This window comes from Rattus norvegicus, chromosome 6 (genome assembly GCF_036323735.1).
Source record: "Rattus norvegicus strain BN/NHsdMcwi chromosome 6, GRCr8, whole genome shotgun sequence".
NCBI classification, from domain to species: domain Eukaryota; kingdom Metazoa; phylum Chordata; class Mammalia; order Rodentia; family Muridae; genus Rattus; species Rattus norvegicus.
The window spans coordinates 78,671,673-78,698,478 of record NC_086024.1 but is presented as its reverse complement, the minus strand read 5'-3'; the positions used below and the strand labels follow the sequence as shown (position 1 = coordinate 78,698,478).

Here is a 26,806-nt window from a genome sequence, read left to right as displayed (position 1 = left end):
TGTGGAGTTTTCCTTCTTTGGGGACAGATTCGCGTTTTCTGTCACAGTCCTTTCCTCCTTGGTGGTGGTAACTTGCCTTCACCATGTTCCTCTGAAGCACCGGCAGTGCTGTCTGTCGCCCACAGTCAGTCCTCTGGAGCACTGCACACATCCCAGTCAGAGCCCGCTGCGGCAGTGCCCTGGTTCACTGCTGCCCTTTGTCCCTGCTGGCCGCTTCCTTCTGGTCAACTCTATCTACTTTTGTAAGATGTCACGTGAGCGACATGGGAAGATCATAAGATGGCAAGATAAGCCTTGCTGCGAGCGTATAACAGATGTGCAGAGACTGATCTCCAAGACCAGACACCGATCACGAGGCACCCCCGGCACCTGCATGGGGTGAACTAGCACTGCATGCAGTTAATGGCTGACACAGTGTGACCAAGAGCTGAATTATGCTGTTGTAAGATGTGCTATTTAACCAAATAATAGGTATTGAAATTTGAGTCCATAGAAATCATGGGGGAAAAGGTCCCACTTGGTACATTGACACAGACATGTTTAAATCTGACTGTTAAGAAATAATCCCTCTCATGTTAGATCAGATAACGAATCTTACAGCACTTCAAATCACCATTAGTACATTTTGAAATACTTCTTAAATCTTTGTTATTTGGCAATTAGCCAAATATTGCCCCAGTCCCCCCCCACAACAGAGTTTCTCCACCCATTAATCCCTTTGCCTCTGTAAAAGCAGATCCACCAGGGGTATCCCCCAACCCTGCAGAATTAATTAGGCTCATCCTTTCTCAGTGAGGCCAGACAAGGCAGACCTCTACTACATAGGTGCCTGGGGCCTCAGACCAGCCTGTGTGTGTGTGCTCAGACCAGCCTGTGTGTGTGTGTGCTCAGACCAGCCTGTGTGTGTGTGTGCTCAGACCAGCCTGTGTGTGTGTGTGTGCTCAGACCAGCCTGTGTGTGTGTGTGCTCAGACCAGCCTGTGTGTGTGTGTGTGCTCAGACCAGCCTGTGTGTGTGCTCAGACCAGCCTGTGTGTGTGTGTGTGCTCAGACCAGCCTGTGTGTGTGCTCAGACCAGCCTGTGTGTGTGCTCAGACCAGCCTGTGTGTGTGTGCTCTTTGGTTGGCGGCTCAGTCTTTGCCTTCAGCAAAGTGACTGGATACAAAATTAACTCAAAAAATATATATATCAGTCAGTAGTTCCCCTCTACACAAGCAATAATCTGGCTGGAAAAGAAGTTAGGGAAACAGTACCCTTCACAATAGCCACAAAAAATATAAAATACCTTGGTGTACCTCTAAGCAAGCAAGTGAAAGACCTGTATGACAAGAACTTCAGGTTCCTGAAGAAAGAAATGGAGGAAGTATCAAAAGATAGGAAGCTCTTCCTTGTTCATGGATTGGAAGGTTTAATATAGTGAAAATGGCCATCTTACCAAAAGCAATCTACTGATTCAACACAATCCCTATCAAATTCCAACACAATTCTTCATAGATCTTGAAAGAACAATTCTCAACTTCATGTGGAAAAACAAAAAACCGAGGTGTCTTAGTCAGGGTTTCTATTCCTGCACAGAACGTCATGACCAAGAAGCAAGTTAGGGAGAAAAGGATTTATTCACTTCCACATTGCTGTTCATCACCAAAGGAAATCAGGACAGGAACTCACACAGTGCAGGAACTTGGAGGCAGGAGCTGATGCAGAGGCCATGGAGGGATGTTACTTACTGGCTTGCTCCCCCTGGCTTGCTCAGTTTGCTGTCTTGTAGAACCCAAGACTACTATCCAGGGGATCGAACCATCCACAATGGGCTAGGCCCTCCCTGCTTGATCACTAATTGAAAAAAATGCCTTACAGCTGGATCTCATAGAGGCATTTGCTCAATTGAGGCTCCTTTCTCTGTGATAACTCCAGCTTGTGTCAAGTTGACACACAAAAACAGTCAGTACACCAGGATAGGCAAAACATTCCTGCACAGTAAAAGACCCTCGGGTGGTACCACTGTCCCTGATGGGTTCTGCATCTTAAGGAGCTGATTGTGTGGCTTTGTCTTTCACCCTCTCTGTGTGGCAGGCTGTATTGACTGATTATGTTAAACAGCTTGCGTGCCTCTGGGATGAAGCCTACTTGACCATGGTGGATGATCTTTTTGATATGTTTTGTATTCAGCTTACAAGTATTTTTACTAGGAATTTTTTCTGCACCTATGACCATGAAGAATATTGGTCTGTAATTTCCTTTTTTGCTGGGTCTTTGTGTGATTTTGGAATTAGGATAAGAGTGGTTTTGTAAAAGAGAATTAGAAAATGTTCTTTGGTGTCTATTCTGCAGAATAATTTGAGATATATCGGCATTAATTCTTCTTTGAAGGTCTGGTAAAGTTCTTCACTGAATCAATCTGGCCCTGGGCTTTGTTGGGTTGGAGACTTTTAATTACTATTTCTATTTAACTGGGGGTTACAGTCTGTTTAAATTGCTTTTTATCTTGATTAATGTTGGTAGGTCATCTATATGAAGAAATCCATCCACTTCCTTTTGGGGTTCCAGTTTGGTGGAATGCAGATTTTTTTTTCTTTTCTTTTATTGGATTTTTTTATTTACATTTCAAACGTTATTCCTTTTCCCATTTTCCCGGACATAAGCCCCCTATCCCATCCCCCTTCTATGAGGGTGTTCCTCTCCCCATCCACCCCCCTTCCCACCTACCACTGACATTCACCTACACTGGGGGATCCAGCCTTGGCAGGCCCAAGGGCTTCTCCTTCCATTGGTGCCCAACAAGGTCATCCTCTGCTACCTATGCAGTTGAACCCTGGGTCTGTTCATGTGTAGTTTTTGGGTAGTGGTTTAGTCCCTGGGAGCTCTGGTTGGTTGGCATTGTTGTTCTTATGGGGTTGCAAGCCCCTTCAGCTCCTTCAATCCTTTGTCTAATTCCTCCAACAGGGGTCCCATTCTCAGTTCAGTGGTTTGCTGCTAGCGTTGACCTCTGTATTTGTCATGCTCTGTCTCTGTCTCTCAGGAGACATCTATATCTGGCTCCTGTCAGGATCCACTTCTTAGCTTCATCAATCTTATCTAGTTTTTAGTGGGGATAATATATATATATATATAGAATATATATATATACACACACACACACACACACACACACACACACACACACACACACACATGTGGGGCAGGCTCTGAATGGCCGTTCCTTCAGTCTCTGCTCTAAACTTTGCCTCCATATTCCCTCCTATGGATATTTTTGTTCCCCCTTTTTTTTTGGTTCTTTTTTTCGGAGCTGGGGACCGAACCCAGGGCCTTGCGCTTCCTAGGTAAGCGCTCTACCACTGAGCTAAATCCCCAGCCCCTTGTTCCCCCTTTTAAGAAGGAGTGAAGCATTCGAGCTTTGGTCATCCTTCTTCTTGAGCTTCATGTGGTCTGTGGATTGTATCTTGGGTAATTTGAGCTTTTGGGCTAATATCCATATATTAGTGAGTGCATACCTAATATGTGTTTTTCTGTGATTGGGTTACCTCACTCAGGTATTTTCTAGTTCATTCCATTTGCCTATGAATTTCATGAAGTCATTGTTTTTGATAGCTGAGTAGTACTCCATTGTGTAGATGTACCACATTTTCTGTATCCATTCCTCTGTTGAAGGGCATCTGGGTTCTTTCCAGCTTCTGGCTATTATAAATAAGGCTGCTATGAACATAGTGGAGCACGTGTCTTTGTTGTTGGAATGCAGATTTTTAAAGTATGTCCTCATGGTTTTCTGGATTTCCTCAGTGCCTCTTGTAGTGTCACTATTTTTATCTCTAATATTATTAATTTAGTTCTTCTTTTTCCTTCTTTTAGTTAATTTGGATAGGGCTTTATTAATCTTACTGATTTTTTTCAAAGAACCAACTCTTCAGTTCATCAATTCTTTGTATTGTTTTTTGCTGATGTTTCTATTTCATTGATTTCAGCCCTGAGTTTGATTATTTCTTGTCATCTAATATTTGGGGATATGATATTTTGTTGTTGTTCTAAAGCTTTCGGGAATGTTGCTAAAGATATGGAATGTCTCCAATTCTTAAATGTAAGCACTTAGTGTTGTACACTTGCCTCTTAGAACTGTTTTTATTGCGTCCCATAGGTTTGGGTATGTTGTGTTTTCATTACCATTCAATTCTAAACAGTTTTTAATTTTTTCCCCTCACTTCTGTCTTGTTCCATTTTTCATTCAGCAATGAGTTGTTCCCTTCCATGAGTTTGTACACTTTCTGTTGTTTAATCTGTAGTGATCAAAATAAAAGTTATTTTTAATTTCCTTGTATCTATTGAGACTTGCTTTGTGTCCAATTTAGGAGAAAGTTCCATGAACTTCTAGGAAGAGAGTATATTCTCTTATGTTTGGGCAGAATGTTCTGTAGATGTCTCCTATGTCCACTTGACTTATGATGTTATTTTATTTCAGCATTCTTCCATTTGGTTTTTGTCTGGATGACCTGTCTATGATAAGAGTTGAGTATTGATGTCTCCCACTATCAGTGCACGAGAATCAATTAAGCCATAGTGGTGTTTCTTTTGTGAATTTGAGTACCCTAATGTATGGTGCATAGATACTTAAAATTGCAATCTCCTCTTGGTGAATTTTTCCTTTGATAGTATATAGTGTCTTTCTCTGTCTCTTCTTCTGTCTCTGTCTCTGTCTCTTTTGGTTTGAAGTCTATATTGTCACATATTAAAAACTGCTATACTGGCTTGCTTCTTGAATCCATCTGCTTGGAATATCATGTTTTCCTCCTGAGGTGATGTCTGCCCTTGATGTTAAACTGTATTTCCTGGATGCAGCAGAAGAATAGATCCTGATTTCTTTCTGTTAGTGTGTGCCTTTTTATTGGGGGATTAAGGTCATTGATATTGAGAGTTACCCATGAGGAATGTTGGCTATTGATAGTTTGTGGTGGTGGTGTGGGTTGGCTTTTTCTCCCTCTTTTTTGATGTGCTACTATGAGATTACTTATTTTTGTGTTTTCTTTGTGTGGTTCACCTCTTCAGACTGAAGTTTTCCTGCTAGTGGCTTCTGTAGTTATAGATTTATAAATATAGTGCTTAAATTGGTTTTATTGTGGAATATCTTTCTCTCTTCATCTATTGTGACTGAAAGTTTTGCTGGGTATAGCAATCTGGCCTGGCATCTGTAATCTGTCAGAGTCTGGAAAACATCTGCCCAGTTCCTTCTGTTTTTCAGATTCTCCATTGAGAAGTCAGACATTAATTAGTCTGATATCTAATTAGACTTTATTATATATCAGTTCTCTATGATTTCATTAAAAATGTTTTCTGAGCCTTTCACCTGGGTTTCTTCTCCTTCCTCTATCTTTATCATTCATAGATTTGGTCTTTTCATAGTGCTCTAGATTTCCTGGACATTCTGTGTCTGTAACGTTTTGAATTTAACATCTTCTTAGACTAAGGTATCTATTTCTTCTACATTCTCTTCAATGCCTGAGATCCTTTCCTGCACGTCTCACACTCTCTTGGTGAGACTCTGAAGGTTTTGTTTACCATTCTAAACCTTTCATTCGCAGTTTTATTTCAGTATGGATTTTCTTTAGTGAGTCTATTTCTTTGTTAAATTCTACTTTCATTATTGAATTGTTTTCATTATTTCATTCAACTGTGGTTTTTTTTTCAGATTTTCACAGACAAGGAATTTGCTTATATACTCTTTAAGACCTTTGAACGTATCTATAATTGATACTTTGAAGTCATTGTCTTGTGCTACAGCTCTGTTACTCAGGGCCTGCTGCACTAGGGTTACTGGTTCCTGGAGGAAACATATTGCCTTGGCTAGTCATGTTTATCTTTTTGCTCCGAGATCTATATCTGGATTGTGTTTGAGGTTTTTCTTATTGTCAATGTCTGGTCTTGTCATTGTTGGGTGGATGTTCCATTTTCTGGTTGCTATTGCCCTCTCTGGATCTTTAGGAAATGAGGTAGCTGTGGGTTTCTGGTAGAGCCTGCTTCTGTGGGTCAGCAGGTGACAGAAAGGAATGAGGATGAGTTAGGAGAAAAGGCTGAGAGGAGCCACCAGAAAGAGCTAGGGGTACCAAGGTCCTTACCAAGAAGCAGAGTCCCAAGGGAATGGAGTTAGCATTCTGAAAGCTGACTGCACAGGGGTAAGAGTAAAGCCTGGAGCAATAATAGGAGAACATGAAAGAGAGTGAAATTATCTACCTGACTCCCAGTTGGGCGTGGGTACTGGAGGGAATGGGATGTGTCTGGTAGAAAGTATTTCCAAGGATCTGTGGCTGACACAAAGGAATGGAGAAAGGCTAGAGAAGAAGCTAAGAGAGGAGACAAAAAGAGCTAAGCTGGGTCTGCAACAAGAGCTACAGTAGATTAAAAAGGGAGAGGGGGATGTTTCAAAATCCAGGGTCAGGGGCTGGAGAAATGGCTTGGTGGTTAAGAGCACTGCCTACTCCTCCAGATCTTCTGAGTTCTGAGTTCAATTCCCAGCAACCACATGGTGGCTCATAACCATCTCAAATGGGCTCTGATGCCTTCTTCTGGCCTGCATTATATATGCAAACAGAACACTCATCCATAAATAAAAATAAATAAATAAAATCCAGGGTCAGCAATATGGTTTTGTGGGTTAAAGTGCTTACCACCAAGCCTGATGAGTTCAATCCCTTGGGGCCCATAGTAGAAGAGAAATGACTTCCACACTTCACCTCTAACCTCCACACTCACCATGGCACATGTATAACTGCTCAAGTGCATGTGCAGGTACACACACAATAGTAATTAATAATAATAATAATAATAATAATAATAATAATAATAGGGGTTGGGATTTAGCTCAGTGGTAGAGCGCTTGCCTAGGAAGCGCAAGGCCCTGGGTTCGGTCCCCAGCTCTGAAAAAAAGAACCAATAATAATAATAATAATAATAATAATAATAATAATAATAATTGATGATGATGATGACAACAATGACAGCGGCGACGATGATGATGACAATGCTTTAAAGGATGCTTTGAGACCTGGCTTTTTTTTTCTGTGTATGAGTGTCTTGCCTGCATGTATGAATGGTGGGATGTGTGTGCCGTACCTGAGGACATCAGAAGAGGTTTGAGACCTGGAGCTGTCGATGTCTGTGAGATGTGGAAGCTGCCGAGACACCCTGCTGTTGCCAGCTTTTCACTGGGAAGTTTATCTAAGAAATACTAAATCGAGCATCTTTGAAGTTTTTGCTAAGTATTGCAAACTGTCCTTCAGAATGAGTGTGCCTATCTGATCCTGATCAGCAGGCACAAAAGCACCACTTTCCCCATTTCTTCCATTATATTCTGTCACTTATTGAGAAAAATTACCAATTAGATATGCTAAAAGTACTGCTGTCTTCACATAAACTTGCATGCAGTACTAAAATATTCAATGTCTTAAAGTGATATTTCTATTTCACTCTCTCTTGTTCTGGGAATCGAACTTTGGGCCCCATGCATGCTAGACAAGCCCTCTGCCATGGAGCCATATATGCAAGCCTTTCTTTTTGTAATTTAAGCTACATCCAGCTTTCTGTCATGTGGCTTTCTTAGAGTTCTTTGGCTATTTTACAGTTGGCTGTTAAAATCGAAATGCTCTCATGGTCTTAGAGAAGACTTTCCAGTCAAACCTTCCCACCCTCCCATTACCCTCCAGCTCAACCTGAAGGACCAATTATGGTGGGTTCGAAGAGCTGGGGTTTAGTTCTGTGGTCCTGCCTCTTGTCTAACTGGTTAGTAGCCACCTCATAGATAATTACGGTTTGGGTTTGTTTGTTTTTTTTTATTGTCATCCCTGAAGCTATACTTAGAATATATACAAAACACTAAATAAAGCATACCCAAATAAATTCCACTTTCCTCTTTATCCCCTTTTTTATAGTTTCTTATTATTTGCTGATTCATTCTCTCTCTCTCTCTCTCTCTCTCTCTCTCTCTCTCTCTCACACACACACACACACACACACACACACACACACACACTCACTCACACACACACACACAAAGTATGACAATTACTATGGTTATTCTCTTATAAATTATCTTTCAGCTCTTAAAAATCTACTAGGGAATTTATGTAAGTAAGATTTTTCACTCAACTTTACCCTGCTTTAAGAAACCATCTAGACTTACAGCGCTCTATCATAATGCCTTTGCAAACAACAGTGGATTCTAAATGCTGTGACTCTTAGTGGAGGACAAAATCATAGGTCATTCAGATTGGGTTGCATGGCATTTCAGACAAGCCTCTCACACGTGCACCTCCAGAAGAAAGCTGATGTAAGTCGACTAAATCATTTTCATACATCCTTACAACATCGATCTGCAAAGATACTGACCCTTTTTATTGTCTGTGCCAAATATATTAGTTAGACATTATGATCTGTTTTATGATTGCTCTGGCTTAAATCTGATGGGCACACAGCTGCATTGTTATCTGGTCAGGATCTTCCAGCATTCAATTACACTCATCCCGTGCAGACCCACATCAAAGGCTTTTACAAGCATTTAGATATATGTTTGTCCATGGAGTTTTCTGCACCCACCAACTTGTTGAGTAATTTTATAAGACCGAATAAATCAGATTTGCCTGGCATTATCTGTCTTCATGAACAAATGCTGCCCGCCGCCCATCACACTGTTATATCTAAATGATTTCAGATCAATTTGGCTAGCTCTAACATGGGCAATTGCATTCTGCCAGCCCCAAACTCCCTCTATTTTTCAATTGGAGACATTATTCTTCCTTTCACTTAACAAAGTGTTCTGTGCAACAAGCAGGCAAGCATCTGAGCCAATCAAGCCTGGTTTCCAAGAGGTTTGCATCTGAAAGCCTAACTGAAACTATGTGCTACACCCAGGCCACAGTTTCATCTGGCAACATTCTCACCTAAACCGCGATACTGAATAACAGGGTTTTACTGCCTCGACAGAAAATGTAGACAAAAAATAAAAATATCTCCCTTTATATGTGCTTTTAATATAAATTAATACTAGATTTCTTGGCAAGTGATAACATTTAGTTGAAATTGAATTTTCTATCAGAAGCTGATAATGAGATATGTTCGACATCATTTTATTGAGAAATGTTATCATAGCTTGAGCTGCAGAGGAGTGCTCACTACTCGTCATCCAATAAAAATCACAGTTGTGTCCAGTGTGGACTGCACACCTGTAACCCTAGCACTTGGGAGGCTGAAGCAGGGTGATTGAGTTTAAGTATAACCCAAACATATTAAATTCAAGGCCAGTCCAGCTTAAACAGCAAGACTGTCTCAAACACACACACACACAAAAGGATAGGCTCTCTTTATGTTAAGATAACCAAATAGTCTAGACTTGCCTCACTTCTAATCCAGCATCCAGGAGGCAGAAGCAATAGAGTCTCCGAGAGTTCAAGGCCAGGCTGGTCTGCATAACGAGTTCCAAGGCAGCCAAACTACACAGTGAAACCTTGTCTCAAAAACAACAAAAAAACCAAAGTAAGGGGGCTGGAGAGATGGCTCAGCGGTTAAGAGCATCCGACTACTCTTCCAGAGGTCCTGAGTTCAATTCCCAGCAACCACATGGTGGCTCACAACCATCTGTAAAGAGATCCAATGCCCTCTTCTGGTGTGTCTGAAGACAGCTACAGTGTACTTATATATAATAAATGAATAAATCTTTTTTTTAAAAAAATCAAAGTAAACAACCAAACGCTGTTCATCACCTGGCATAAGACCACACCCAAAATGTGATAAAATTGTTGATGCGACTTTACTTACAGATGATGGCCTTTGAAGTCTATAGCTAATCTTCACAAGTGGAATTTGTCTAAAATAAACATTAACTCTGACACAATCAAAGGAGGCACTAAGCTAGCTGACATCACATGTGCAAAGCATGTTTCCAGAAGGGGAGGGATGATTGAACTTCGCTTCTCTTCAGTGTTGCTATCTTGACTTCGTCCTCGAACTGCTGTGGTAGTTCCACGATGCTCTAGGGTTGTCGCTGGAAATTCTCACAGCAAACCCAGATTTTTAACTACCAAAGGACGACATACCCACTGCATGTGTGTGAAGCTTTACTGAGACCCACTGCAATTAGCCCAGGAGATGCCTATGTGAGGGGAGATTCGAACAAGCCAGGAGAGACAGAATAAATACAAAACTTGTCATCATTTACTTATGAAAACTATCTCCTTTACCAGAGGAGTGTAGCTGAAGTTTCTATGAGCAACAATATTCCCTAACAAAAATAAAATGACCAAAACCCAGGAGAAACATACAAAGAGGGAATTCAGATCCCTGACGTGTCCTCTGAGCACCATTGCCCTCACTGGGAAGCTGTCCATTTATTTATTTATTTTTACTTATTTTTTATTATTTACTTTTTGTTTATTTAATTATTTATGACAGACATGATAACTCATGGGATCAATTATAATTTTTTTTGTTTTCTGACTCTATTATTAGATATTAACCAAGCTTCTTTTAGTGACAGACATTAAACATTCTGCTGGGAAGTATTATTGGAATGGGGAAGGATAAATATTGCGTGTCGGTTACATTTCTTTTACCCCGTCTACTTCTCTAGGGACTTCACATAGGGGCAACTGGAATGCTGGCCTGAATATGATTGCATAGCAGAGTTGACCATCAATAAGAATGTTCTTGCCTGCCCAGGGACAAGGTCACTGGAGCACATTTAGGTATGGGCAATCCTGCTTGCCCATAAGGCAGATTTGCCTGAAGGCGTGGTTGGTACCGGTTTGTGGAGTAGGAGAGGTTGTTAACATAGCCGATAGGCTGGGCAGGGAGGTGCACTCCTTTAGTGCCAGCCTTCAGGGGACAGAGGCAAGCAGATCTCTGTGAGGTGGAGGCTAGCCTGGTCTACATGGAGTTCCAAGAGAGCCAGGGATATGTAGTGAGACTTTGTCTCAAAAACTCAACGGCAACAGTAATTACATAAAATATTAAATTAAGTAAATACATTATGATCATTTATCTTTAGAGTTGGAAGGTAGATGGGCACTTAAGAATGCTTTCTGCTGTTCTAGTGGATAGTTCCCAACTTCCATGTCAGGTAACTCACAACTGCCTGTGACTGAAGCTCCAGAGGATCCAATAAGCTCTGCTGGTCTCAGTGCATACAGAACTCACATGCGCAATGGGAGGCAGGAAAATCTCTGGAGCTGGCTGGCCAGGTACCCTAGCTGCTGAATCATTAACCGCCTATTTCAATGAGAGAGCCTGTCTCAAAAAAAAATAAGGTAGATTTTTCTGGAGTCTAACTTCTTGAGTTCTTTATATATTTTGGATATTAGTCCTCTATCAGGTGAAGATCTTTCCCCAATCTGTAGGTTGCCAATTTGTCCTAATGACAGTGTCCTTTGCCTTATAAAAGCTTTTCAGTTTCATGAGGTCCCATTTGACAATTGTTGATCTTAGAGCCTGGGCCAAGAAACTTCCCCCCATGTGCCAGTGTATTCAAGGCTATTTCCCACTTTCTCTTCTATTAGTTTCAGTGTATCTGGTTTTATGTGAAGGTCTTTGATCAACTTGGACTTGAGCTTTGTACAGGGTGATAAGAACGGGTCAATTTGCATTCTTCTACATGCTGACCTCCAGTTGAACCAGCCCCATTTATTGAAGATGCTTTTTCTCCCACTGTATGGTTTTGGCTTCCCTGTCAAAAATCAAGTGTCCATAGGTGTATGGGTTCATTTCTGGGTCTCCAATTCTATTCCATTGATTGACCTGCCTGTCTCTGTACCAATAATGGGGTCTTTATCATTATTGCTCTGTAGTACAGCTTGAGGTCAGGGATGGTGATTCCCCTGAAAGTTCTTTTATTGTTGAATGTTGTTTTCAGTATCTTGGGACTCCAAAAACACCAAATAACCCAATTTAAAGATGGGGTACAAAGTTAAACAAAGAATTCTCAACAAGAGGAATCTCAAATGTCCAAGAAGCACTTAAGAAAATGTTCAACATCCTTAGTCATCAGGGAATCGCAAGTCAAAACAACCCTGAGATTTCACCTCACACCAGTCAGAATGGCTGAGATCAAAAACTCTGGTGTGGGCAGATGCTGATGAGGATGTGGGGAAACAGGAACACTCCTCCATTGTTGGTGGGATTGCAAGCTGGTACAACCACTCTGGAAATCAGTCTGGAGGTTCCTCAGAAAATTGAAAATAGTTCTACCTGAAGACCCAACTATACCACTCCAGGGCATATACCCAAAAGATGTTCCACCATACAACAAGGACACATGTTCTTTCAAAGCAGCCTTATTTATAATAGCCAGAAGCTGGAAATAACCCAGATGTCCCTCAACCGAAGAATGGATACAGAAAATGTGATTCATTTATACAATGGAATACTATTCAGCTATTAAAAACTAGTACATCATTAATTTTGCAAGTAAATGGATGGAACTAGAAAATGTCATCCTGAATGAGGTAACCCAGACCCAAAAGGACATGCATGGGATGTACTTACCAATAAGTGGATATTAGCCACAAAGTACAGAATACCCATGATACAACTCATGGACCATATGAAGCTTAACAAGAGGGAAGGCACAAGTATGGATACTTCACTCCCACTTAGAAGGGGGAACAAAATAATCTCGAAGACAATGGGAAGGAGGGACCTGGGTGGAAAGAGGGAGGAGGGGAAATGGGGACAGATCAGGTGTTGGGGGAGAGAGGAGAAACGCCAAGAGGGCCAGGAGAGTGACTGGAAATATGCAGCAGTAGGGAGGGGACAGGGGGGGGACCTCTAAAAAGTTCCAGAGCCCTGGGATGTGAGAGGCCCCCAGGACTCAATGGGGATGACCTTAGCTGAGGTGCCCAACAGTGGGGAGAGGGAACCTGAAGAGACCGCCTCCAGTACATAGACAGGGCCCCCAGTTGAGGCATGGGTCCATCCACTTATCTCCAAAATTTTTGACCCAGAATTGTTCCTGTCTGAAAGAAATTCAGAGACAAAAATGGAGCAAAGACTGAAGGAAAGGTCGTCCAGTGACTGACCCAACTTGGGATCCATTCCAAGAGGAGGCACCAATCCCTGACACTATTACTAATGCCATGTTGTACCTGCAGACAGGAGCCTAGCATGGCTGTCCTCTGAGAGTTTCTACCAGCAGCTGACTGAGACAGATGCAGATTCTCAGTCAATCATTGGACTGAGGTCAGGAACCCCTATGGCAGAGTTAGGGGAAAGATTGAAGGAGCTGAAGGGGATGGCAATCACATAAGAAGGACAACAGTATCAACTAACCCAGACCCCTGGGAGCTCTCAGAGACTAAGCCACCAACCAAAGAGCATACAGGGACTGATCCGTGCCCCACTCCCCACTCCCCACCCCCAGGCACATATGTAGCAGAGGGCTGCCTTGTCTGGCCTAAGTGGGAAAGGATGCACCTAATCCTATAGAGACTTGATGCCCCAGGAAGGGGGACGCTGGGGGAAGGGTGATGGGGGGATTGGGGATGGGGGGAGCACCCTCACAGCCACAAAGGGGATGGGAGATGAGATGAAGAACTGGGGGGGGGGGGAAGGAAGGGGGCAACATTTGGAATGTAAATAAATAAAATAAAATAATTTAATTTAAAAATTGTCAAATAAAATAACAGTCAGTGGAAAATAACCGAGGAAGACACCCACAGTTGACCTCTGGCCTCCATGCAAACCTGCCCACGGAACACGTATGCATATCTCCGATGCGCACGCGCACAACACTCCCGTCGTAATTAGGCATCCAGATCAACAGGATTCATTCCTACCTTCAGCAACAACTTACTGATAGACAGCTTCACTTTCAGAATGTTTTAACCTCTAGCACTCCACTAAAATTATGTAAAGACGTATTGTCAAACCACCTTCAAATATCTGTGTGTATATCCACATACTCAGTGGTGCGGTCAACCTTAGCGAAGGGAGCTCCTCTTTGAGTGGACAGTAGTTACTTCAGTCACTACTTATTTTGTAACTAAGGAAACCAGGACACCATGGGAAGCCTGGTCAGGCCTGAAAATGCCTCTAAGTACTGGGTGCTCAGCCTGAAGTGAGACATCTCTACAAATTCCTCAAGACTCGGAGAACATTTCAGAAAGGGGGCAGAATGTAAACTCAGGGAAAAGCGCGTTCGCTACACACTGCACTTTAGGGACCTCACTGCACTCAGGCAAGATCAAGCCAAACAACATTCCGGATCGATGCAAGAGGAGAAGAGGAAGCTCCACCCCTAGCCGAGGGGCTTTTGGCTTAGGGGAGGAGTCATTCTGTGGGCTGGAAAGTGGAGGCGGCCCATGTTCTAATGGATGGCATCACACTCAGGTACATGTATGTAGGACAAGCTGTTACAGAGGAAAAGGAAGTGAAGGAGGGGACAGGGAAGAGTACCTGGAGGTGGGAGCAGGAGGGAGGATTTAGGTTGTATGTGATCAAGACACCTTGTACAAATGTGTAGAATACATTTATAAATGTCAGATAGTAGATAAAAATATTCTAAAACAGAAGAAAGAGCAAGGTAGAGAGAGATTTGGCACAGGAGAACATGTGCCCAGATGCTGAGACTGGAAGGACGCAGAAGCGGAAGGATGCCAGCAGCCAGTAGGAGCTAGAAGTGGCCATCAGGGAATTGTCCTCTACTTACCTGAGGACATTTCAGCATGGGCTTCTGCTCTTCAGAAACTCCAAAAGGTGAAGGTGCCTACATCAGTATAGAAGGTTCTCTCAACTGTTGGCCTTTGAGGTTCCACACAGCCGAAACTGGGGAGAAAGCAGTGTTCCTTTCTCTGGATGCCCATGGAGGATGACAGAGGCAGCTAATGGACTCCAGCATCTGGGCTGGGTCAAGGCACAGAGCCTTCCAGGGCTTCCCTCTAGGCTCCCCCTGGGGAAAGAGAGGAGTGCATTGCCTAGCAACCTCAGGCCAGACCAGGCTCCCCACTGTGCCCTGGTTTGCCTAGAATGGAGCAAGCATGTAGTAATTGTTATAGTGTGAAGGCCATTTAAAAAATAGAAATAAAATGAAAACAGCCTAGGGCTGCAGTTCAGTAGTGGAGTGCTTGCTATGTGATGATGTGTATAGATGTGGATACACAGATCTATTTGTGTGTGTGTGTGTGTGTGTGTGTGTGTGTGTGTGTGTGTGTCCATATCAGATGCTCACGAGTGCCATCCACTCAGAGGGCTAAGGCGGGAGGATCATTAGAACCCAAAAGTTCATGGCCAGCCATCCTAGATAACAGAGTGAGACCATCATCTTTTAAAAAATATATTTGATATCTGGATGATGGTGCACAACTTTAATCCCAGAGGTAGTCTGATCTCTGTGAGTTCAAGGCCAGCCTGGTCTGCAGAGCAAGTTCTAGGACAGTCAAGGATACACAGAGAAACTCCGGGGAATGAGTGGGAAAAGGGGTGGAGTGGGGATAATGTGCATTTCCAACCCACACTGGAGATGTCTCGACATTTACGAGCACTTGCCACATTCCCAGAGGATCCAAGTTCGGGTCTCAGCACTCATTAGGCAAGTCCCAACTGCCTGCCACTCAAGTTCAGGGGATTTAACACCCTCTTCTGGCCAATGTGGGCAATTGCATACACGTGGCATATAAGCACAAAGACAGATACACACATTATACATAAATAAATATGTACAAATAAGTACGAGTGCCATTTTTCTCAACAGCAGTATTGGTATTGAGAATCTCCAAAAGAAGTTACTATGTAACTAGATTTTTTATAGACATTTTTATGAATAGAAATGCAATGTTTTTCTTATTAAGCTATCACATCTATTTTTCCTGCATAGAATTCCTTCCTGGAAGTTCCATGAGACAAATCACAGAAAAAGTGGTATATAACAAGGAGAACAAAGGGATGAAAAGAACCAGAGTAGACTCAGGCCATGGCCAGTCTTCCTGGGTATGTGGCAGGAATCTGCCCTGTACCCTGCAAACATTTAATATTCCACCCAAGAAAGCCTGTGTGTATAGAGGAACACTCCGGACACATTTTGGACAATTATGTGAGAATCCTCATCAGTTTTCACTGAACGACTTTGCTGCAAGTGGAGGGTTTTCCGAATTGCTCTTTGCAGGATGCGCAGAAAGGTTGAAGCAGCCCAAGGCTTTCACTGCACTTCAGTGGAAATGAAGGTTCTCTGTATTAGCGGTCTCTAGACACTTATGCCATGTGGAATTATGCCCCTCAATTACAAATTCTTCTAGCCTCCTCTCCTGCTCCTCTAGCTTCAAGTCTCATTTCAAATACTCCACAAAATAGTTGGCACAAAAGAAGTAAACCTTTGTTGCTCCTTCCCTCCACCTTTCTCTGGAGATGATAATGCTCCTCTCACAGAGGGTGAGGCAACAATATTTTGTAAAGTACTTTAAAAGCATTTGATGCAGAAGCTAATGGAAACAAAACAGCTTCGTCACCTGCCCTTCCAGCTCCTCTGGAGTGGGCCTTTCCCTTTTATGTTTATTTATTTTGTTTGGCTGTTGAGAAGAAATATTGTTGGACTATTGAATGTTGAAGCTTCGGCTTCTTTATGACTCCATGTAGTTTAAGTGCCGCAGAATCAGAGCTCATTCCCGGGATCTGACTGGAGTGTGGTCTGTTTAAAGATGATTTAATCTTAGGCCTAAAGAGCCTCCCCAGGATCAGCTGCCAACACAGCTTCATGTGAGGACATCGCCGAACACAACGTCAAGCCTGGAACCTCACATCCTGTAGCCACCAGCTCTAGGCTTGCATTGCTTAAACATGTGACCCCATTAAGTGAAGGAACTGGTTGTGCCTAGCTACAAAGTGCCCAGCATAATGTTTTACTCTTACCAAGTATTCAACAGATGATTCCAGGCAATTAAATAAAACAAAACCATAGGCTTCCTAAGATCATGCACTGCAGAAGTCTCTGACCCAAACGGAACCCAGTCTAATGGTGTCTCTGCCCACCGTTTCCGAACTCGAAGGAGTTGATATCTTAAGAGCCCAGGCAAAGCCCAGGGAGCTGACGTGAGTAGTTTTTATGGATATTCATGTAAAAATCTGCCTGAGCTCTTCTCTCTGTGATCATTAATAAGCGATTACACTACACAACTTACAGATTAGTCGGATGTGGTTTATGCCTATAATCCCAGCATTTAAAAGTCTGAGGCAGGAGGATCACAGAGATCCAGGCTGGTGCCTTGTCTCAAACACTGAGAAACTTAAGACAATTCAGAAAGCTCCACTGAGAAGCACCCGCAGGCAAAGGACAACGGTGGCAGAAGAAAGGCACCAGGCATGCAGGCAAAGCTTGGTATACCAAAGCTGACTGGAAGCCACACACTGACTTCTCATTCTGGCCGGGAAACCTCCCTCGTTAGCTCGAGAGACTTGCTTAACCTCTGAGTCTGCTTCCCCAACCCCTCTCAAGGAAGCCTTGGAGATGTATTTGCTCTTGTCTGGCTTAGGAGGACAGCTCAACAAAAGGCTTTGTCTTCACCATGAGAAACCTGCCAGGGGCATGAACTTAATAAAAATTAAAATGAAACACTGCAGAGGCATAAAAATGTTTGTAACCTACTTTTAAATAAGGGTTCAACCTCTCCTCTGGCCCACCACCCAACAGAGGCAGTGGGAGAGGAAAGTTATTAGGGGAATGTGTACCTGTTCCGTAATAGTTCTTTGGGAGCTAACTCAATTTTCTTGGGCAGCAGCTCAGTTCTGTAGCAAACACTAAATACGACCCAGCAGCTGTAGACCAGACCTCTCGGCAGGCAGGCACCAGGCACAAACCAGCAGCTCCAGTCCAGTCATTTCAGCAAGTGGAGACCAGACAGCTGTAGTTCAATCCTGAAGAAACTGCCAGCTACCAACCAGCCTGAGGTGAGGCCGTGAGGGCAGCAAGCTGTCGCTGGACCCTCACGAGCAGTTCGTGGGCAAATTTCTCTCAATATCCAAGTTAGCACAAGTTGAGCCCAACAACACTATGTAAGGCAAACCAACACATGCCTGTCTTTAGGGAAGAATAGCGAGGCGGAGCAAGTCAAACCAAAGCTCCGTGCTCAGCCCCACGGTCTGTGGGGTCTCATTTACTCCTTCATCACAGGTCCTTTCACAGGTTTGCTATGTCCAACCACCCTTTCACCTGAGTCCACTTCATGTGTTTGCTTCATCCTTTCACATGGCCTTTCATGTGCTTGCTTTAGCAAGACATCCTCTCACCCCTGTGCCCCAGCAAAACATCATTTGACATAACTTTCCAAAGAACTAGAAGTTTCCACTTCAACACCGCTCAAGCAGCTGTAGAGAAAGGTTAAGAGACTGAACCCAAGGAGTCAGGACGGGTGGTAAATGGTGACTTCCCCATCCTATCTCACTCCCAGTTCAGTTTGCGGGGTGAACCACCTTGACGGGAAAATAACAACACCAGGTAGAGTGATGTGTGCCTGCAAATAGACGAGGCAGAGGCAGGAGGATCACCATACCTTCAAGGCCAGCCTGGGTTACAAAGCAAGGTCCCATCTTCAGAACACAAACTACGAGGCTCAGAGATGGCTTACTGAGCAAACTCACAATCGAGAGCATCTGAGCCAGATCCCCGGAACTCACTTGAAGCTGGGATAGGAGCATGCGTCTGTAATTGCCAGATGGTATGAAACAGAACGTGAGACCCTGGCTCATGGCGGGCAGGTAAAGAACGATGCCCAAAGTTGTCCTCTACCCTCTCTGCATGCACACCTCACCGCATGCCTGCACACATTCACGCACAAAGGTTTTATTCTCAAAAGAGAGAAAATAAACCAACCCTGAAATGCTAAATAAGTCAAACCATTGAGTCTGAGTAGAACTACCACTTTTCACAGGACTGCGCTCTGGGAGAAAGAGGAAGACATCTCAAGTTCTTTGATCACCCAGCCAAGTTCAACAAAGTGGTCAAGAAAGTAGAGGAATGAGCAGAGGCTAGATCTGATTATAAACAGCTACACTCTACTCCTGTGACTGATCCCTGTGGGTAGGTGGGTGGACCCGAAGATGATAGGAATTGTTATTAGAGTTGTATCATAGGGGGGCGAGGGCTCCAGAGTGAGTGATGTTAAAGTCGGTGTTGCAAAAAGGTTCAGCTTGTCATGTACTCCAAGGGATAGAGGGAGAGCTTTCTCAAGAAGAATGTGGGCTTTCAGTTTGGCTCACCTGAGTGATTAAAATAATTACTGTATTTCCAAACAGAGGCACTAATAACTTGACATTCTAAAATGACTTAAGATAATCCTGGGCTGTGCTTTTTTTTTTTTAACAATAAATCAGTGAAATGACCGACAGCATGGACAGCTTGCAGATACTTAACTAAATGTTTGTGGAAAGTTTAAGCAAGCAGTATTACATGAGACTGCCATGTAGTTATCTACCCATAAGCCCCTAGGGATGAAGGGATCACAGATTCACCGTGTGTGTCAGTACATACCTGTAATTCCAGTGATCAGAAGCTTAGACAGGAGGATCAAGGATTGAAAAATGAGATAAAGGAAGTTCAGGACCAGCCTGAGATATCCTAGGCCTTATCTCAGATAAAATCTGGGGAGTAGATTAACTAATCAATAGCATATACAAAGCCTTAGGTTTAACCCCCAATTCTGGATAAAATCAGCATGATGGCGCACAGCTAAGTTTAAAGTCATTCTTGGTTGCGTATGTTGTAGCTGAGGATAACCAGAGGAGAGAGAGAAAGACCATAGAAGAAGAGCCATTAGGTGAGTAGATAAACAATGGCTACCTCTGATCCAGCTCACTTTCCTTTCCCTTTCTGTAAATGCATATATAATGTGGGGAAACACAATAGCAATCACATAGGTTTCTGCAGTATTTTTCAATGGTCTTAACACACATGACTCCAAAATTCATACACTGACACAGAACACTAAGGGTGTGGCTTTAGGAAGCAAGGCCTCTGGCAGGTGGTGAGGCCATAAGGGCAAACCCCAGGAACCCCAGCCCTCCTCCAGTGAAGACTCAGAAGGAGCACTCAGTCTGAAAGTCAGAATGCAAACCCTCCCTAGATACACAGCCTGCGGGAGCTTTGACCTTGGACTTCTCAACTTGGAGCTCAGTGAGAACTAGCTGTCTGTTCTGCTTAAGCTGCCTGGTTCACAGCACCTCCTTACGGTGGCCAGAGTGGACTAAAGAAGACTTATTCTAGAAGAGTGGCTTCTTAATTGTCTTGTCATATTTCTTATCAAATGAACTAAGTCGCTTAAGTATCAATTTTCTCGTGTTCTAGCTTTTCCCTGCTTTTCTTTAGAAAATTCCTAAGCCTCTGCTTTCTGCTGCTTGCCTGTGTTCTGGATTGGAATGACCTCTTGTTGGCATTGCTGCTGCTTCTGTTTTCCTCTGTGGTATTTTACTGGATAGAGCATCATAGACACCTGTGACTGCAACGCCCATCTTTCTGTCTTGGTGTCTCCCCTGGTATCAAAGCAATGGAATCCTTGCTTCACTGTAGATCAGTTTGAATTGGAGACAATGCCTAGGAGGGACCTGCCAGGTGCCACACCATTTCTGTCCTCAGAATTCCACTGCTATCAAACTAAAGCCATCAAAGCCTGCTCAGCTCCTTCCATAGCTCCAGGGAAAGTGGTTTTCACTGTCGCTAAAGGTTGTCCTCTCTGATATTAACATTCACTGTAGAAGAGAAGCCATACATAGTTATATAAAATACAATTTCATTATCTTATAGTTTTATTAATTACAAAATTAATTCCAAATGTATTAGCTAGGCATACTTGTACTGTCATCCCAGTACTTGAAAGATAAAGGAGAGAGGACTTTGAATTCAGGGCCACCCTGGGCTACATAAGTAAGACCCTGCTCTAAAAACCACACATATTAGATGTAATGCCTTAAATGTAATACATTAAATGTAATATATTTAAAATATTATATATCCCTTATCCTTATTTTCTACAAACAAAAACTACAAGTGGTGTTTTATTGCATCCTAGAATTTATAAAACCATTACTATTATGTAGGGAACACCCTTTGTAAGTTTCCTTTTCTACAATGTTAGTGGGGAGTGTCTGAGAAAATACAGGGACAGTCAAAAATATTCGTGGCTCTAGAGGCCAGCCGAAAATGTAAGCACTAAGGTTTCGACTCCTGCCGAGAGATTTCAGGGCCTCAGAGGTGAGTCCTCTCTTAAGTCAGGGTGTTCCCTACACTGCTACCAGAGATCCTGAGAGCAAATGAAATTGGGGTTCATAGAGATTTCAAGTCCCATCATGAAGGAGCCTGTGTCTCTAAATGACTGAACCCCTGTCTCTTCCTGACACCTGACTAAAGTTCTATCCGATGTTAACCACTGCTCTGCACCCTGGTCCTCCATTTCCCCGCGCTCAGCAGCTCTAGACACCCACAAATATGTTTTGCTATAAATTACTGGCACCGTTTCTGTTGATAGTCAGCATAATCAAACATTTGTAAGCATGCTGTCTTTTCAATCTGCTCAGCTGATGCACTTTACCTGATCTTTCATTAAAGTAATCAAAACACTTGCTGTGCCACATCTAATGAATGTTGCATGTATGATTAAGTGCTTTCATTCATATTGCAAGTTTGATTTAATGTAATCTGCCTTTCAGACAGCCATTAGCCTAGCTCCTATGTGAATTCGATTAATTGGCTGAATTCTTCCAGATGTCCATTAAGCATTACAGGAATTTGTGGAAACAGCAGGGACTGTCTAGCACAGGACCAAACAATGAAATGTTATATTGCCGCCATGACTTACCAAAAGCTGGATTCATTTTCATTAATAAAACATCTGTACTCCTGCTCAGCTATGCATTGAGATGCGTTTATTTTATATGTTTATTTCTCTTATGACTGTGAAAAGATAGTTAAACAGAAGCACATTTACCGATATGTAGACTCGAGGTTTGGCAAATGCCCACTGACCAAAACAGTCCAAACTTTCAAGGTTACAATAGTTCCTAGACAGAAAGAAAGAAACTAGCAAACACCTGTTTGAAGCAGACTTTAAAAACACATGGGGTTGCTGGAGTGGGGATTCTTTAAGCGGTATTACAGACATACCCTGAAAAAGGTGATACCTGCCGCCTCCACGCCTAACAAATCTTTAAGACAAAGGGGCAGATTTGGCCCTTCTCCCCTCCCCTTTGAATGGTTGTTGATTAGCATCGAGCTGGAAGGGATGATGGAGTCAGCATTCACAGACAACACCACACACCAAAGTCATGAGAGGCAGCAAGAGGGATTGATGGGAGAGAGCCTGAAGGCCCCTTTCCTCAAGAGCAAGTGGGTAGGCAGAGACCCGGGGTACTGGGGGGTCAGCCTTAGCCCACCTCTGCTCAGTAGGCATGGTTAGAGATGAAGAGGGATTCACTAGCCACCGCCCCTGATTCATCACTCGGGGTGTACTTTCCTTGGCAAGCGAGGCTGTTGGCCAGGGCTCGCTTGATGTACTCCTCCTGGGCTGCCTTCTTGTTCTCCTCCTTCCCACCCCAGGCCTTTAGGGCAGAAGCCTGCAGGGCTCGACCATAGGAGAAAGTCAAGGCCCAGGGCTTCAGCAAGGGACACTTGTTGATAGCATTGAGGTTGATGGATGCCTCTTCCTCACTCTGCCCTCCAGACAGGAAAGTGACTCCAGGGACAGCAGGGGGCACTGTGCGACGAAGCGCTGTGACAGTTGCCATAGCAATCTCTTCACTGGAAAATTTCTGAGTGCAAGTATGGCCCGGGGTGACCATGTTGGGCTTCAGCAAGGTTCCTTCCAGGTAGACATGGTGGTCGCTCAGAGCCTTGTAGACAGCGGCCAGTACCTTCTCAGTTACATACTGACAGCGCTTCAAGTCATGGTCCCCATCAGGGAGGATTTCTGGCTCCACGATGGGTACAATGCCATTCTGCTGGCAGATGCTGGCGTAACGAGCCAGAACATTGGCATTTTCCAGGATGGCAAGGGCTGAGGGGGTGTGTTTCCCAATCTTCAGGACGCAACGCCATTTGGCAAAATCGGCTCCATCCTGCTTGTACTGAGCACAGCGTCCAGACAGGTCATCCAGCCCTTGGGTGGTGGTCTCGCCGTCAGTTCCTGCCAGGGTCACCACTCCCTTGTCCACCTTAATGCCCACAACACCACCCTTGGACTTGATAACTTGGGGGAAGGGACGGCCATCATCCGTCTTCTGGTACAGTGTCTCGTGGAAAAGGATCACGCCCCCAATGCAGGAATTCACACGGTCATCGGCAGTCAGCAGCAGCTGACGGTAGAAGCGCCTGTTCTCCTCGGTGTTCTCGGTGCCAATGGACTGCAGCCGCTTGGCGATGCTTCCGGTGGACTCATCTGCAGCCAGGATGCCCTTGCCCGGAGCCACAATTCGGTGAGCGATGTCAGACAGCTCCTTTTTCTGCTCCGGGGTCAGTGCTAGGTATGGGTAGGGCATGGTGCTGGTGGTAGCACAGTCCTGGCACCGAAGCTGGTGGATTGGCTAAGCGCTGTGGTACTGGGCAAAAACATTGTGGGGCAAATGTTGCTAGGGTTACCAGAACCTGTTTCTGTGGCGTGTTCGAAGAGAATGTAATCTATTCAGCAGGCGGGGTTCGGGGGTGGGGGTGGGGGGTTAGATGTGTCTCTGGAACTCCCACTGTAGATCAGGCTAGTCTCTGACTCTTGAGTACTGAAATTAAAGGTGCACACCACCATGCCCAGCTCAGAAGGTAATATCTATAACTGAATAATCATCTGAAATTAAGAAAATAACACAAAAAGTACTTTTTGTATCTCTTTTTACAAGGGTCTACAAATTAATTTTACTAATTAAAACCAAAACTCGTGGTCTGGACAGAGTTCAGAAGTTGAGAGCACTTACTACCGTTGCAGAGAACCCGAGTTTGATTCCCAGCACCCAAGTTTCTGTAACTCCAGCTCCAGGACATGCAGTGCCCTCTTCTGGCTGTCTTGGACACTGCACACATGGTATGCATACATACAAATAGTCATACTCCTAAAATAAATATAAGCCTCTTTTTTAAGCTAAAAATCCTTTCTAATTGCATAACTTTATGAAATAATGTTTCCAAAATTAAATATACTCTCGCTGTAAAGATGGTAAGAAACTTAAGAAGAAAATAACCTTATAGCCCTTTTTTTTTTTTCGGAACTGGGGACTGAACCCAGGGCCTTGCACTTGCTAGGCAATCGCTCTACCACTGAGCTAAATCCCCAACCTGAAGATTTTTCAAAGTGACTCCCTGTTGCCTATTAGTTTATCCTTGATGGAGAACGTTACGGTGACAAGAACATGGCATCCGTCAAAGGCTGATCATCAGTCACCACGCTCTGTGAAGAGGCTATGCCACTTCTGTGACGGGCATTAAATCTCAGACGCACAATGAAGTTTACCAGCCAATGTTAGGGCACAGAATTTCTACCAAGGGAAATTCTTATTGCTTGCTAGTCTTCTTGTTGATATTGTTACCAAAATGAAGCTTTAAAAATAACCAAATTTACCATGTTTTTAGTCATTCTGGGAGAATCCACTGAACATCTGCTGGGCACATAAAGACATGTAAGGCACAGTCCTTATACCCACAGGACAAAGCACACATTACGTTCATAAATGCTGCTTAAAGTCTTAGCACAGCACAGAGGCAGGGTTGCCTCCCTCCAGTCCCCTCAAGCTTCCCAGGATAGGGAGCAGTCTGAACTGAAACTTGGAAGATGAGCAGGAGGGAAGCCGCCCCCATAGGGGAAGGAGGGACAGGTGTGGCTCAGACACCAGGGAGGGGCAGCTTCACTCCCCATCGTCGGTGTTTCCAGTCTCAGGCAGCCCCTGAGTGATGGTCTTGGCCTTCCTAGTTGTTCAGTCTTCTATTGCTCCATTAGGGGAGTGGCTTGTGTGGATTCTTGAGGTAGAGATCCAGAACAATGTGGTAAGCTCAGTTCTGCCCTTCCTTCTCCACCTCTTTCCTCTGGTTGGTTTGGCCTGCTCTTGGCATGTCCTTGAAACTGGTTTTCCCTGAGAGAAAAAGTCTTCCAGAGATAAGGTGTAACTGTCTAATCTAGGGTTCAGAATGAAGCGGCCCCTCATTTCCTACATCTGAACCATCCCCTAATCTAGCCACCAGTAACAAAGGTGAAGCTTAATTCCCACACTGCCTGAGTTCAGAAAACAGGAACTCAGAGAGGATGCAGGGGCCCCTTATGGTCCCCAGTGCACAGAGGAAAAATGCTCAAGAAGTGTGTAAGTAGAACTGAGGAGATGACTCAGCTCATAAAGTGTTGGTCACACAGCATGAGGACCTGAGTTTGGGTCTCCAGCACCTACCTAAAAGGCCAGATTTGTCAGTGTGCTCATGTAATTCTAGAATTGGGGAAGCGGATGCAGGAAAACCCCTGAAGCTCATTGGCTGGACAGCCTAGCTGAACTTTTTTAAGTTTCATGTTCAGAGAGAGACTGTCTCAAAAACTACAGGGTGGAGACAAAGGAAAGACATCTGATGTTGACCTAAGGCCTACACATACACATGCAGCCAATGTGTACACATACGGGTGCATGCACATGCAGGCACACACACACACACACACACACACACACACACACACACACATTGATAGTTACAGACATAAGGAGACTAAGTATATTAGCATTCTCTAAAAACCAGAATTGATATGATACAATGAGTGAGTGAGAGTGTGTGTGTGTGTGTGTGTGTGTGTGTGTGTGTGTGTGTGTGTAGAGAGAGAGAGGGGGGGGAGAGAGAGAGAGAGAGAGAGAGAGAGAGAGAGAGAGAGGAGAGGGGGAGGAGAGGAGAGAGGAGAGGGGAGGAGAGGAGAAGAGAAGAAGAGAAGAGAGAAGAGAAGAGAAGAGAAGAGAAGAGAAGAGAAGAGAAGAGAAGAGAAGAGAAGAGAAGAGAAGAGAAGAGAAGAGATTAGATTGAATTCCATGCTGTGGTCCAGGTAGTTCACACAAGAGAATCTAATAGTTGCTCAGTCCAGGAGACTGGATGTCCCAGCAGTCTCCGTCTGGTGCTGAAGGTGGAGATCCCTGGAGAGCTGGTCCTCAGTCTACAAGAAGCTGCTTCTAAAAATTCCATAGCAGTGGGACAGATGAACTTGCCAGCAAGAGTAAGGATGAGCAGGCAAAAAGCAAAAGCTTCTTTCTTCTATGTCCCTTTATCTGACCTGACACCAGAAAGTGCACCTTTAGAGTTCTCCCTGCTTCAAATGATCGGATCAAGAAAATCCCTCACAGGAGTGCCCAAAGGTTTCTACAATTGCAGTCAAGTGAATGATGAAGATAGCCACCATACTAAGATAGTCAAGTTTTTGGAAGACACATTCTTCTTACCTTAATAGTGTCAGGTGCTTCCTGAACTATCTACTTATAGAAGATTGTTCAGACCTAAATGTTTACATTAATGAATATATGTTTCCTGATATTAGGGACTTGGTTTATTTATCGCTTCATCCTAAGGACTCGAAATACTGCTGACACTTCAGCTCCAGACATGATAGTGCACCCCGAGACCTCAGAAATCAGGAGGCTGGTGCAGGAAGATCGAGAGTTTGTGGGCAGCCAAGGAGATCAAATTTGGGGGTGGGGGGGAGAGTTCAGGACAGGGTTTCACTTTATAGTCATGACTGTCCTGGAACTGTCTTCGTAGACAAGGTTAACCTCAGAGGTCTGCCTGCCTCTGCCTCCCAAGTGCTGAAATTAAAGGCTTATGTCCCCACCAACTGGTTGACATTGGATTTTTTTTTTTTTTTGGTTCTT

The 26,806-nt window shown here is 43.8% G+C and overlaps 1 protein-coding gene across 1 annotated transcript; it reads right to left on the bottom strand.

The window, feature by feature from the left end:
- Window positions 1-21,843: 21,843 nt before the first annotated feature.
- On the bottom strand, window positions 21,844-23,534 carry Aldoart2 (aldolase 1 A retrogene 2). The gene has a single exon (NM_001013943.1). The coding sequence runs from the start codon at window positions 23,471-23,473 to the stop codon at window positions 22,379-22,381; it is 1,095 nt and encodes a 364-aa protein (NP_001013965.1). The 5' UTR covers window positions 23,474-23,534; the 3' UTR covers window positions 21,844-22,378.
- Between the last annotated feature and the right edge of the window lie 3,272 nt (window positions 23,535-26,806).

Bases quoted from the DNA above. Each gene is read 5' to 3' on its own strand.
- Aldoart2 (NM_001013943.1), bottom strand. From the start codon at position 23,473: ATGCCCTACCCATACCTAGCACTGACCCCGGAGCAGAAAAAGGAGCTG.